General features: G+C 36.6%; 3 protein-coding genes and 1 long non-coding RNA gene across 6 annotated transcripts; 2 read left to right on the top strand and 2 right to left on the bottom strand.

The window, feature by feature from the left end:
- Positions 1 to 1,726: 1,726 nt before the first annotated feature.
- LOC124205715 lies at positions 1,727 to 2,957 on the bottom strand. The gene is made up of 5 exons (XR_006879449.1): positions 2,865 to 2,957; positions 2,497 to 2,677; positions 2,313 to 2,428; positions 2,097 to 2,235; positions 1,727 to 2,033 (listed from the first exon to the last, which is right to left on the bottom strand). It is a non-coding gene; the product is annotated as an uncharacterized LOC124205715 (long non-coding RNA).
- Positions 2,958 to 6,890: 3,933 nt separating this feature from the next.
- On the top strand, positions 6,891 to 8,108 carry LOC124204468 (frataxin, mitochondrial-like). The gene is made up of 4 exons (XM_046601540.1): positions 6,891 to 6,990; positions 7,282 to 7,576; positions 7,632 to 7,746; positions 7,836 to 8,108. Exons 2-4 carry the CDS (start codon positions 7,392 to 7,394, stop codon positions 8,073 to 8,075), a joined length of 540 nt encoding a protein of 179 aa, XP_046457496.1. The 5' UTR covers positions 6,891 to 6,990; positions 7,282 to 7,391; the 3' UTR covers positions 8,076 to 8,108.
- On the bottom strand, positions 8,061 to 9,968 carry LOC124204453 (protein aurora borealis-like). Of its 2 annotated transcripts, XM_046601535.1 has the most exons (6): positions 9,855 to 9,968; positions 9,538 to 9,729; positions 9,019 to 9,462; positions 8,862 to 8,947; positions 8,655 to 8,786; positions 8,061 to 8,592 (listed from the first exon to the last, which is right to left on the bottom strand). In XM_046601535.1, the coding sequence occupies exons 2-6, from the start codon at positions 9,683 to 9,685 to the stop codon at positions 8,218 to 8,220; spliced, it is 1,185 nt and encodes a 394-aa protein (XP_046457491.1). In that variant the 5' UTR covers positions 9,686 to 9,729; positions 9,855 to 9,968; the 3' UTR covers positions 8,061 to 8,217. The 2 variants fall into 2 exon arrangements, with proteins under 2 accessions (XP_046457491.1, XP_046457484.1); XM_046601528.1 differs by having other exon boundaries at positions 9,538 to 9,873.
- A 429-nt stretch (positions 9,969 to 10,397) lies between these two features.
- LOC124204480 (cAMP-regulated phosphoprotein 19-A-like) lies at positions 10,398 to 11,697 on the top strand. Of its 2 annotated transcripts, XM_046601552.1 has the most exons (4): positions 10,398 to 10,523; positions 10,611 to 10,734; positions 10,924 to 11,034; positions 11,181 to 11,697. In XM_046601552.1, exons 2-4 carry the CDS (start codon positions 10,615 to 10,617, stop codon positions 11,376 to 11,378), a joined length of 429 nt encoding a protein of 142 aa, XP_046457508.1. In that variant the 5' UTR covers positions 10,398 to 10,523; positions 10,611 to 10,614; the 3' UTR covers positions 11,379 to 11,697. The 2 variants fall into 2 exon arrangements, with proteins under 2 accessions (XP_046457508.1, XP_046457509.1); XM_046601553.1 differs by lacking the exon at positions 10,398 to 10,523 and having other exon boundaries at positions 10,722 to 10,863.
- Positions 11,698 to 13,346: the final 1,649 nt, after the last annotated feature.

Genomic DNA, 13,346 nt, shown 5'->3' with positions numbered 1-13,346 from the left:
TCCACCACCCGCTTTTCCGCGGGGAATGCGACGGATCACCAGTCGTGATAAAACAACGCTTCACAGTCCTCTTGGCCAACGTGGCCACTTACATTTTTCGATTTAGAAAATCGGCCCTGAACGAGCTTTAGCGTTTTGGTGAATGTCAATGGTTTTATCAAAATCAGAAAGATTTTGATAAAGGTCAATTAAAGTGTTTGCATCTTTTTTTAAATGGAAGATTGTAAGACTCCAAGGGAAATATTGACACCCTTACGAAAAAACAGCTAGTTTCCAGCTTGTCTTAGCTTGACAATTTGGACCGCCAACCCTACTAAGACATGGACGTCCATGGTATATCCATGGGATGTAAATTTTGGGATCTGGTACATCCCATTTTACATACAATGGATGTACGGGGAATATCCTAATTACCTTCCCCTCGACGTACTGTGGGGTATATCCGAAGTACGTCCAAAATTGTCTGCAGTTGGGATGATCATTCCAATTGAGATAAATAAATTAGGGATATTCCAGCTGTTATTCTTTCCGTACTTTTCTCTCTGATTTACCATTGTGAATTCATTTTACTAGGAAAGAAGCTTTGCCTATTTCGGGAATCGAACCCGGACCGTTAGAGTGGAAGGCCAGTGCTGTACAGCTACGCCACAATAGTTATAAGATATCTAGCATAGTTTTATTAACGGAGTTTGTTACATAATCGACTGTTTAGAAAGGGCATAGCATAACACACATTAATAAGGTTTTATCTTAACGTACATATAAAAGTTCTTCTTCTACTTTTATGGGGTGATTTACGCCTTTACAGTTGGATTTTTATATAAGATATTAGGGGACCATTTTAAAATATATATTTATTTAAACTAATAACTGTCATACACATTAACAGTTGTAGCACATTTTTTTTATTTACGTACAGAAGTCCGTAGCGTGTTTACTAATAAATAAACTTAGGAATAAGTAAATTATAATAATAAAAATAAGTTTATTTTTTCATTTATCATGTTTATTTAGAAAGTTAAGTTCTTAACGGATAAATAATGCTGCTTGTAAAAGAAGAAAAGTAAAAAAATTTATATTTAATCGAAGATACGTTAAGGTGCGTCTACACTAGCAGTTTTTACAGACATACAGACACCGAATTCGACCGTAACTTGTCTGTAAAAACGGCTAGTGTAGACGCAGCATTAGATAGATATTAATACACAAGCTTTCATCTTTTTTGGATGAGAACTGTACGTACACCAAACATACTTCCGGTACATTCAGTGAATGTACTTGATGGTATGTCCATTGTATATGTTTTTCATATACTGTTGGGATCAAAGAATTTCTTAATTTTTTATCCATTTATGTACATACTGGTAGCGTACCCTGAACATCCACATGGGATGAGGGACGCCAACATCCCGTTGTACATACCTGGGATATCGCTTGGATGGCGCGTCTTAGTAGGGAAGCTTGCAATTAATAGCTGATAAAGTTTACGTTAAATATGGACGATATTATCCTTCCATTTATAAACTGATTTTTAGTTGTTTAGGGTAAGCTTAAAATAAGCTTAATTATTTGAGCTTTTTTCAAGCTTAGTTAATTCAACCAATAACTAGCTGATAAAATCTAGCTTTTTACAAGCCGATTTTAGTTAACTTGTTTTTGTCAGTTAACTTGAGGCGGAGGGTTGGGCAAATAAAACAAACTAAACATGTTAAAATTTTGAGTTGAATTCGACTTTGTATTTCAAAACACGACACATAATGTTGGGCATAATCACGCACTCTAACGAACAGACATAAATTTCACTCCACACAACTAAGAGTAGACAATAGAACAATAATACAAATAACAAACTTTTGACTTTCGAAGGAACTCCTGCAGTAAGTGGTGACGATGCCTCGTTGGCTAGCATCTTGTTTTTCTGCTTTTTCTCTCTTGTTTGGACCGCAATGAGTTTGGCACTTACAGCTTCTTTAACTTGCTGCTCTGTCAGAATCGATCCTTTGTATGCTTGATCCCAATATGTTGCCTAAAACCTAAGAAGAAAGTGGTTAACTATCTGATGCATAAAAAAGGAGTTTTTGATGTCGATAACTTACCTATAATTTCATTCAAGGCCTCCTTGGGAATTTCTGGCTTTGACTTAGAGCCTGGCATACTCGGGCAGGCATTGCCGGAGAGAGACATGTTGGCCAATTCTTCTGGCTGATACAAAGCGTCAAGCAATTTTGGAAATATCTACACATAAGGGGACAAAAACAAAAGAAAGTTTGGAATAAATCAAGGTAAAACGTAAACATAGATATTTATAATACCACAGTGAAAGAGAATGAAGCCAGTCTTCATTATCATTTTCTTTCCATCACATTTCTCTGGAATTGAGTAATCGGTGAAATGATAAGGGGTTTTATTATCATCCTAACTGGTCCATCTGTAAAAAATTTTATCGTTAGAATAAACAGATACAAGTTTAACACAAAACAAGAACTATAGAATTACCTGAATACGATGACCTTTTCACTATGAATCCAAGAATCCAACAAAGAGATGTAGTCGATCAAATCCATGTTATCTAGACTAGATGTGGGCTTGAAGAAGCTTGGCACATCGTAGTGATGATAAGGTTCTCATCAGTCCACTTAATAAGAATGACTGGGGAATTTACTTTTGCTTTGCCATTCTATCATACAAAAATGTAAATTCGTTATATGACTAAAGATAAAGTTTCAGAGCGTAAAATAACCAAAGCTTATTCAAGGCTTGCATCAATTAAGCTAAAAAATGGTTTCAGAAAACCATTCTCTCTCCCCAAAAAGGCTATAGGCTATGTAATATATAATATAACAATTTAAAAAGTCAAAACTTACTTTTTATCTGCAATTGCAAGATAGAAAACGAATAAAAATTTGAGAGCACTCAGCAGAAGCACATTATGAGAACGCATGTCATTCAGAGTTACGATCTGAACATTTCAGTGCAGACGAGATTTTTTACGCGGGAAAAGCCACTGCAGCTCTTTTTTTTACAATGTTGCCGTGCTTGTAATACTTTTCGAGGCTAATATTGTCAAGTCTTTGTTTTGTTTACTTTTCAAAATACTTCTTTCTAATTTCTAATCAGCCAATATATGTCTCGTGTGTTAGACTAACAGTGTTCTGTATTTTACCAATAAAAAACAAATAAAATACAAATAGCCTACAGCTGTATTTTTATTTTAATATTTACACTAAAGAAAGTCAAAAATACAAATAAAAATAAAGCTGTATTTGTATTTTATTTTTATTTTATTGGTAAAATACAGAACATGCTGGTTTACATTATAAATAAAGCTGTAATTAACAATTAGCTGTTCAAATGCTGAAAAAGATCAGTTAGCAATGCTGTTTGTTAAAAATAACTTAAATTTAGCTGTAAAACAATTGGTCGATCCAAGCTTGCGGTACACAGCATAAATACAAGCTTAGATATAGCTTTAAAACGACAGGTCAAATCGAGCTAGGGGTTCTAAGCATAGCTTTAGCTTCAAGCAAGCTATGCGGAGACAGGCTAAAACAGTTTACCTGATGTTCAGGTATTTAGAAGGTGCTACTTTATATTTTATAACGACGGGACTCTTCGGCATTTCCTATGTCGGCCGTGTAAAAAAATTTTCGGGCGAATCGGAATCAGAATTAAAAAATAATTATTTAATTACCGAATGTTCCTATCCCTAAAATTTATCTTTATGGAGATATTTCAATTTTCTTTACTGAAAATTTGAAATAGTGGGAAACACCGGTGCCATCTAGGAACCATACCTCATAAGCTCTTGTAAGTTTACAAGCAGATACGCATTGCGTGCAAGAGAGACCACTCTCTTATCTCTATTCCTCTAACATAGCTGCCTAACTCTCTTTTACCTTCTAGGTTATATTGGCAAGAGCTTAGAGTGCTTTGTTGCTAGAGGGCACCGGTGTTTCCCACTTTTACCCTTACTGCTGAAAGTAAAATTAAAATATCTTATTGATTAGTTAATTTTACTTAGATTTATGTACATAGTTATAATCAGCGAAAAAAACTGAATATTTTTGATATTTTTATTAATTTTTTCATGAAAATAGCCAACCCGACTAGCTTTAACACGGCGAGATAGGCGAAGAGTCCCGTCCTTATATAAAGTAGTCCATGGTTCTACTTGGGTGAGCTGCGCAAGCATGAAATAATTCACATAATTGCCAGCTAGCGGCAAGCTAGAAATCACTAGCTTGAACCAAATCAGCTTGCCGTTAGCTTCAAGGTCGATCGACTAGCTGTTTTTTTTGTAAGGGCAATTTGTCGACGAGATTCTAACCCGGCATCGACTTCAAATTCATACTGACGTCACAACCAATATCGTAATCGGATTGCTGATTATAAAAATAAAAATTAAATAAAAATGCATATTAATGAAACCTCTTACACTAGAAAACATATCTGTTTACAAAAGAACCACTCGCAATATTCAGCTCTGGATCTCAGCCTTCTGTTTTAGCTACGGTTGAGAAAGTCTCCTCTCTCCGATACCTTTGATCTATTTCTTTGTCGACGTCTAGTGACAGTGTTGAAACGTTTTCACCATACAAATATTCAACTCCCAACAGTTCTCCGCAAGAAGTTGAAGTCGGGTGATAACAAGGATCAATGGGTACTCCCATCACAGACGAAGAAAGCAGATGTAGTTTGTTCTTTAGAGCGATGTCGAAAGGGCGTAACGGTGACACTGGCGCGTCAATTAAAGCCGATATTCTGGCCGTGTTCCACCTTGCGATTCCGTCTAGAAGAAACGCTTGAAAATGCACGTCATTGGCCGACGTTCCTACGATATCACACAAAAACGATTAATTTGACGATTGCAGTCATAAATCCAACGTCCACGCTTACCTGGAATCAAAAACTTTCTAAAAGAGTGGTGCTCTTGCAAACGATAAACCGAAAACGAAATTCCCCCTTTTTCGATTGATCCCGTCTATGTATAGGGGAGAGCGGGGCTATTCCGGACAAAATTTTGACAACTGTGTTATATTTGACATTTCTTTCGATACCAGCAAATATAATTATTTTTTTGGTACCAAAATGTAGCCCAGGTTTTTTTCTTTTAAAAACTTATTTTACAGATGTTTTCTGGTAATAGATAGCTTAAATATAAATGTTTTTCTTTCATTGCCTTTTTGTCCGGTTTTACCCCCACCGAAGGGGCTTTTTCGGTTTAGTTTAAGAATATATTTATTTTAAATAGTTTTAGCCTATATTTATTATGTATAAATATACTAATCGAACCGGATTTTTTTTTGCGTTTTGATGGTATAACTTTAATGTTAGCTTAAAGTAAATGAAATCCAGGAAATAAAATGAAATGAAATAAAGTATAGTAGAAGTTAGTTTTCGCTTTTTCTGCAGTCTGTTTAGCACAACCCGCAATTGTTTGTATGCCTTCCGGAATAACCCCGTCAACATAAGATAACATAAGATTCACATTTTCGTTAATTGTGAATGAACAAGAAAAACAAATTTGTACAGTTTTAAAGATAATTGAATGGGCTTTTCAGTGATATATAGTTTAACTAGATTTTGAATTTTTAAAATGTTTAAAATCACAATTAAAGAGAAAAAATCAGAAAAATCGTTTAGGAAATATCAAATTTTCTTAAATACCTCTATATAAAATTAATTATAATTTTTTAACCAAAATTAGAGGCATACCAATACCTCACATGGTTATGCATCAGTTGGTAAAAAATTATTCCTTAATTGATTTCTAACATTTCGATAAGGTGGCTGTCCGGAATAGCCCCCGTCCGGAAGCCCCGCTCCCCCCCCCCCAACAGAAGAACTTCTGTAGGGTCTTGAAGACACTGAATGTGTTTTATTTCTGTTTCCAAAATCTCAAACGCGTTTTCCCGAAGGATGGGCATTCCCAAAGTATCTGTCACATCCATCAACGATGAAAAAAGTTCTTCAAGAAGATTGGTCCTATTCTCCACTCCTCGTGTTCTCCGACAACAAAAACGTCTGGCAAGCTCCTGTTTAGTTATGGATTTCACAACGGTTTCCTGTGATGGGTTTCTTATTCCGGCAAGCTTCAACTCACCACACTTAGCCTCTTTTAGCAATTCTACATCACCGGAATCCCAATCAAAAATGGCCGTCAAAATTCGTGACATAAAGATGCCTCCCAGATAGGAATTGTCGTTCCAATCCGGTAGAATATGCTTGCAAGTAGGATAACTGAGACGGGCCGTCTCAAATCCATCTTAAAGCTGACCCATTGTTTTAAATTTATCAATTTTTAAGTCCAAAACCAACTATTTTTACAGTTCCTTGTTGACATCTTTGGTCCGACCCTTTAATAGATTTTGGTTCCAACACGACACTTTGCATACGGGATATTGTTGTCCCCTTTTTATTTTGTAAATCGCGTCCCTTCGCCAAGCCTAGGGAAGTACTAGGTACGAGATAGGGATGCAAAAATCGGACATTGGGGCATCCCTAGTGAGTCCCGTGGACAGGAACTTCGAAAAACGTGTCGTCCCTGGGATGTCGCAGTCATACCAAAAAGACGTCCCCGCCCCCCTTCATCGTTCCTTTGTTCGAGAACCGTCTACTTGTCGAACAAAGGAACGGGCCTACGTTTGGTGTCAAGCGTAATAAAAAATTTAGTTCTGCTATCGGCCGCAGTGGTGCGCATCGGCGTAAACTGCGCACGACTTTTTGTTCGACTACTACTTTTTCATTGGAATAACATCTATAACTGACTGAAGGCAGTCAAACATAAAATGTCACTGCACAATTCCTAACCTGCATTTTGTAGAATTCCAAACCTGCATTTTACCAAGGGAGCCGCTCGGTTGGGGAAAGTGCAGGACTCCGGGTTCCGCTCTTTACCCACGGTTCCGCACTTTACCCACGGAAACGAGAAAAAAAATACAAAAATTTTTCGTCTGCCCAAAACAATATCAAACTTTAGGATAGTATTCAGTATATGCAGAGCAATAGATCCCTGGTCGGTTCACGGCTGTGTTGGCTTCCCCATCTCGATTTTAGGGTAAACGTAAGCCGATTTGGAAACTTTAAAAAGCGCCTCTAGTGAGTGTGTCAGCTACAACGTCCAGCTACTTTTGAGAGCCTAGATGGCTCTTTTTAAAGTTTCCACTTCACAATTCTGACAGGCCCCGCCCTAAAACCCCCTGAAAATCGGCTTACGTTTACCCTAAAATCGAGATGGGGAAGCCAACACAGCCGTGAACCGACCAGGGATCTATTGCTCTGGTATATGTAATAACACTGCTACACAAACACAACTGCAAACTCCAACTCCCTAACTTTAAATAAGATAAGTCAGAAATCTGAATCAGTTGTTGCTGGAAGGAAAAAATAAGATGATTTCGTTAAAGCTTTTTCGAATAAGTTTTCGAAATTTTCCAATAAAAACTATGTTATATCACACTTTTTCGAAAAAAACAGTTTCCTACAGTTACAGGAAATCGATTATTCCACCTGTGTTGTTGTCTTCGCTAAACCAATTCGGATCGGAGTCCTCTCACCGTGCTGAGTTTCTTAATGAGTATTGCCATAACATCAAACAAATATTCATAGAAATTTTTATTTTATTTTTTTAGGATTCCTATACAAATATATGAGAAAGTTAGTCAAGAAACTCTAGAGAACTTGTGTGAGACAATAGACCATTTGCTGGAAGAAAAGTATCCTTCTGAATTTGATGTTTCACTCTCAGTAAGATATAGTATAAAAATTGCTGTAATCTAGTTGTTTATTTTTCCACCCATTTTTCTCATTTATTATTGTTTGGTGACTGGTTATAGAATGGAGTACTTACAATCCAACTTGGACAGCATGGCACTTATGTGATTAATAAGCAAACACCCAATAGACAAATTTGGTTGTCTAGTCCAACATCTGGTCCAAAACGTTATGACTACATCAACAGGCATTGGGTTTACTCGCATGACAAAACCAATCTTGATGAATTGCTGAACAAAGAGTTCAGTAATATATTGAATGAATATGTGGCAATAGTTTCACTACCATTTTGTGAATCCTGAGCAGTTTATTAAATTTCATTGTTTAAACCTAAATCATATGACTTGGCACAGAATTTATAATCAAATTAATTAAAATGAAATCACATAAGGCTAAAATTGGACATACAATTTGTTTATCAATTACTTACTATGAAAAATGAGATTAAAAGTGATTTTTTGTTGGGGTTGAACATTCTTTTGGCTGGCCAACCTTATCAGCACTGAAATGCACCGTCTCTGTTTTGATTTCACCAGCAAAATTTGCATCCTGGGATCCGATAACATTTGAAGAACTGAAGTAACCAACTTCAGAGGTTTCCATCAAAACTGTTCTATCTGGAAAACTGGAAGGTTGTGAATCAGCAACCACCCAACTCTGGCTTGTTGCTTCGTCCATAGCAACACTTTCCTCTAAATGCGAACATATGGGCGACAGAATCGGTGGCGAAACTGGACGTGAGCAAGGACTAAATGAAAATCTTGAACTATGAGGGCCAGTTGTTAAAATTGGACTGGACGATTGCTCGCGGTTTGTCAACTATAAATTTTAAAAACAATAAAAATGGTATGCAAAATTTGAAGAAAATAAATGCGACTTGCATAGGCGTCAGCATCTCCGGCTTGTGGTGTAGTATTCATTTGCGTAAATAGCTTGCGCCGAAGGCTTGATGCGTTGAGACTAGATTCATCACACTCACTATTAGATGAGGCTGGTGAATGGCCTGTATGGTCCTATAATAACAACAAGAAATATAGAATTCCTAATTTACAAAAAGGATTATTTTAGAAATTCAAACTATATAATACATGTGGATCATTCATATATTGGCTGAGTATTTCTTCAACTTCTTGTGGTAAGACAGGAGGAAACGATAAACTGGTCTGAGTCCATGCTATATGTAACAATATTCAATGCATGTTGATAAAAATATTAAATAAACATTTAAGATCTGTAGAACTTTACCACTTTTGCTTATAGCTTGTGCTGGTGAAATTTCTCCTGATGCTTTGTTTTTAGACCTTCCAAGTACTCTAGAACGAGGATGACTCCATGGAGAAGGTGCAATTTGCCTCTGACTAAAAAACTGTAAAATTTTCTCCTGAGCTTCTGCTTCAGTTTTGGGGTCAGTAAAATGAGTGTTGAAATTTGGTGAAAAATCAGTTGGGTTCAGAAGAGCTACATGTTCAATTTGCCAATTGGAATCTTGATCTTCTGATGGGCTCAGCACTCGAGAAAAAACAGAAGGAGAGAATGTTTCAAGATGGAGATGCTCAGTCAGATTTGCATCAAATGGATTTTTTGGGTTGTTCTTAATGGGTGTCTTTATTGATGTAAAAGAAGGTGGAGGAGTCATAGAAGGTGAATTCCAATGCATTGGACTTGAACCAATATTTTCTTTGTTAGGTTCTAGGAAGGAAGTAAAAAAAAAAACATTTATCAATGTTACAGTTAAAACATATACAGTACCAAGCATAAACCTACCTGATTTCAATGGAGTATGATATTGCACTTGTTCCATAAAATGACTAAAAGATTCAGCATATTTTGTTTGAAGAATGCGGTTTGGACTTCTATATGCATCGGATTTCGAAAACTGGTCGTGTAGAGTTCTTCGAGTATTATCAGTCATTTTCTTTCAACGGTATCAGAAGTATTGAGTAATAACGTAAACGCCTAATTTGTTCAGTTTGAAAAAAAAACGAAAAAACGACATAAACCGAAGAAATCTACCACTGCGAAACTAAAGAAAAGCTTAAGAAAACAAAAGATCAGCAGAACACAGAACAGTTACAACTTACTGTTGCTGTTGAGTATTGAGAGCTGAGTTTAAAAATATAGCTCCGCCCACAGTCTGGTTCATAGTAGTAGAGATCGCGCACTCGACATAAAGCGCACAAAGAACGCTAGCGCTAATGCGGCTAATACCAGAGTCATAGTCCTTTGCTTTATAGCTTGTCGGGCGGTTTTTTACCATTTTTTTAATGGGATGCAATCGACAGAGAATTAAAAACTGATTTTAAGTCTTCAAAGTACCCTTAATTAGTATATTAAATAACTTAAAAGATAGGCCTATTTAAGTTTTAATTCTGGGGGGAAGGGAGAGGCAGAGCTATAGAATACTAGTACCGCCACTTATATGGCGAGCCCTTCCATTGCTTTTTTTCTCTGGGAGTGAAGCCTGCTTGCCTCATTGCCTGACCTGCTCCTTAGCTACAAGCGCCACGGCGGATGTGTGGGTAAGTAGGGAATAGGAATGGAGGGAAAAGTGGAGGAGTGGCAAGGAGCGAGATCGATATCTTAGCTCCTATTTTCACTATTCTTAAATTTGGCTTCATCCCCAGAGAAAATTTCTGAGAGGAAGAGTTAACATGGCAGTGGCGCTACCAGTATTCTATAGCTCTCGGAGAGGTGTTCGTTGGTTGTCTCCACTGGCGCTGAACACTTGTAAACTACATTAATTAAAAAAGGTAAAATGTACGAAAGAATAGTTGTAATTAATTGTAAATGATTTATTATTTTTTAAAATTTAATGTGGCAAATGAATGCCTAATCAGAGCAATGTTGCATTGTTGCTATGCAGACGACAATAGCAGACAAGGGGTTATTTCGGCGAACGGGGCACCGTACATTCCCAAGGAAAATCAAATTACACAATTCAAAGAAGAAACCAAAACCATGGTAATTGTAATACGTAGATTTTGAGATTACAAAATGTATGTAATAGTTACTCATACATGTTGTTTTGTTCGTGTAAATATATCTGTACTAGTATGTTTACTTTACATGCTCTATTTTTTTCATTATATGGTAATATTGTAATTTTTTAAAAATCTGTATGTGTAATTTATCTATTGAAACTTACCATAGGCTACTCTAATAGATATTGAGAAATTAGAAGAAGAGAAGTTGAAAGCTCGTTACAATGCGTACCCTGTAACTGGACACTCAGCATTCTTGCAAAAGAGACTTGCCAAAGGCGTAAGCACTCTTTTTCTTTATCTACACTAACCAATGCTTTTGGCTGTGTTTGTGTTACATTCCATAACTTTGGAAAGTTTTAATGTGATTCAATTGCCAACTGATATGTTTTACCTACTTACTTTATTTTTCTTAATATTTTACAGCAAAAATACTTTGACTCTGGAGATTATCAGATGGCAAAACAAAAAGGATCAGCTAAAATATTGTCTGCAGCAGCAACAGCAATAATCCCACCTGCCAATCTTGGACACCCAACTGGGGATGCCATTCCAACTCCAGAATCTGTTCCTACCAGGAAAACATCCATCATTCAGAGCAAACTGGCAAGTCCTGCCATGTAAAAGAGAAACATCAGCTGAAAGGCTTAACCGTTCGCTGGCATGAATTTGGTATCGGGCAGTTTAAATTCAATGTGGTGTAATATCTTCATGATCGTTTTACGTTTCGGTGTCTGCATATTTTTTTTTTTTTTATCTTTCTTTAAACAATTTTTTTTTCTCAATCTTTGCCCGCGCTCTCTACTATTTTCCAGCACTGCCTTTTTTTCTTCGCTTGAAATGTTGAGAAAAAAAAACAGATTTCCGTAAATCAGGAGACGCTAAATAGTTACACTCCTTTCCCTCGTTAAAAAAATGGAATACATAAGTGGCACCACTTCAATAGAGCACCAATTATTTGTATATTACAATCAGGCATTTAGATGTGACGAATGTGAAAATTGACAACATATTCGGAATTCGTTCTCTGAACTCTAATGACAAACGGATCTGTTGGATGAGACGTAAAAGAGACAAGACGACAAGCAGAGGATTAGAGGAAGGCGGAGCTGGCCGACCAATAAACACTTGAGGCCACTTAATCGGTGTGACTTAATGGGCAAAAATGGTGGTGGCACACAGTAAAGTATGATGCTCCATGGTTTTCCATATCGTAGATCATGGTGATCGTGGCGAAAACAATTTTTACCATTCCTCTGCACTTTCTCAAAATTAAGTATTGAAACTGCTTCATCAAATTTTCCGTCAACTATAAGTATGTAAAGTTAAATATTTTGAATAATTAAAATTAAACATTGGCCGAATTTCCCTGTAGGATGTAACTCGTAAATAAAAAAAAACGACTGTCTTTAAATAATGTGGTTGATTGAGAATCTGCTAATAATTCTTCCTTTTTAGTATTTTATTTTAGATGGTGGTTGCCAGTAGACCACAGATAACACAAGGCCGCTGGGCACTCGCGATTACGAGGAACTAGGTAACTTTCTACATCAATTATTAGATCCTTAAAATTCCTAGTTATTCCTTAAGCATGTCGAAGTAAAGCAAGTCGCCGACTAATATCAGATTATCAAGTATCTCAATCCTATCCCATGAACTTAAAATGGTTGAAATTTACAGAGAGACGCGTAGAGACGCTAACAACCGCTAGCAACCGCTAACAACGACTTGTTGACTTAATTGGAGACATCATCAAGACTGGTAAGTGTAAATATAATACTATATGCACTCGAGAACGAGCGCTGACGAGTATTGCTACGCTAATCACTGACACTTAGGCTTAACGAATATATCCATCGTCTGTTTAATTCTCGCTTGTTTAATTGTTTTGAAGGTTGTACTTTGTACCTTGCAAGTCTCTTCAGAATTAAATGTTGTATAATTTTCTTATTAAATCAGAAATTTCAATATGTTCTAACTGATGCGGGGTTCCTAAATTATTTTAAAATTTCCATTTTTTCAGTCTTTTTCAATATCGGAGATCGTGGTTGTTTGCAGGCTGTGTAGATGATGGCTGATGGGATGATTGAAATGATGAGCGGCGAACTCCCGAATACCACATCCTTCAGCACCCACTTAACCGGGCGCGAAGCTATAGGTTATTTACTTATTATTTCGCCCTCTTTTTGATTGTTTCGAAGATATGCTAGGTTTGCTTGGCATAGGCAGAGTTTGAGTCGGAAGAGCGCTTAAAAAAAGAGCCGTGCCAGTAGCAACGCCGACTACATGGTTTCTCCGATACTCACTTTCACCTGGCGAATCAATTTACAAATATCGGATTAATTTGATCTTTGCTCCTCAAGGACTGTAGCTGAATTTTTAATAGCTTATCAGATTTAATTTATTATTAAAAAGACATTATTATTTTTCGTTACCTTAAGATGGAATATGGAATTTATACCTTTCGTTCTCAATTTATTTATTAACTGCCGATGCAATTCGTATTCGAGGAATGGCAACCCTTTAGGCAATATCGAGACAAAAGAGTAGTTAGGACATGATTAAACCAACGAAAGTCAATAGAATAATTTA

Source organism: Daphnia pulex, chromosome 2 (assembly GCF_021134715.1).
Source record: "Daphnia pulex isolate KAP4 chromosome 2, ASM2113471v1".
Classification (NCBI taxonomy): Eukaryota; Metazoa; Arthropoda; class Branchiopoda; order Diplostraca; family Daphniidae; genus Daphnia; species Daphnia pulex.
Note: the sequence above shows the minus strand (reverse complement) of the source record. Positions and strands in the feature narration are given on the sequence as shown.

What these genes read in the sequence shown, in the direction of transcription:
- LOC124204480 (XM_046601552.1), top strand. Translation starts at nt 10,615, where the DNA reads ATGTTGCATTGTTGCTATGCAGACGACAATAGCAGACAAGGGGTTATT. An exon ending in AAGAAGAAACCAAAACCATG is followed by an intron (nt 10,735 to 10,923) that starts GTAATTGTAATA and finishes AACTTACCATAG; the next exon opens with GCTACTCTAATAGATATTGA. An exon ending in AAAAGAGACTTGCCAAAGGC is followed by an intron (nt 11,035 to 11,180) that starts GTAAGCACTCTT and finishes AATATTTTACAG; the next exon opens with CAAAAATACTTTGACTCTGG.
- LOC124204453 (XM_046601535.1), bottom strand. Translation starts at nt 9,685, where the DNA reads ATGACTGATAATACTCGAAGAACTCTACACGACCAGTTTTCGAAATCC. An exon ending in TCATACTCCATTGAAATCAG is followed by an intron (nt 9,463 to 9,537) that starts GTAGGTTTATGC and finishes CTTCCTTCCTAG; the next exon opens with AACCTAACAAAGAAAATATT. An exon ending in AATATATGAATGATCCACAT is followed by an intron (nt 8,787 to 8,861) that starts GTATTATATAGT and finishes TTGTTATTATAG; the next exon opens with GACCATACAGGCCATTCACC.
- LOC124204468 (XM_046601540.1), top strand. Translation starts at nt 7,392, where the DNA reads ATGATTTCGTTAAAGCTTTTTCGAATAAGTTTTCGAAATTTTCCAATA. An exon ending in CGTGCTGAGTTTCTTAATGA is followed by an intron (nt 7,577 to 7,631) that starts GTATTGCCATAA and finishes TTATTTTTTTAG; the next exon opens with GATTCCTATACAAATATATG. An exon ending in AATTTGATGTTTCACTCTCA is followed by an intron (nt 7,747 to 7,835) that starts GTAAGATATAGT and finishes GACTGGTTATAG; the next exon opens with AATGGAGTACTTACAATCCA.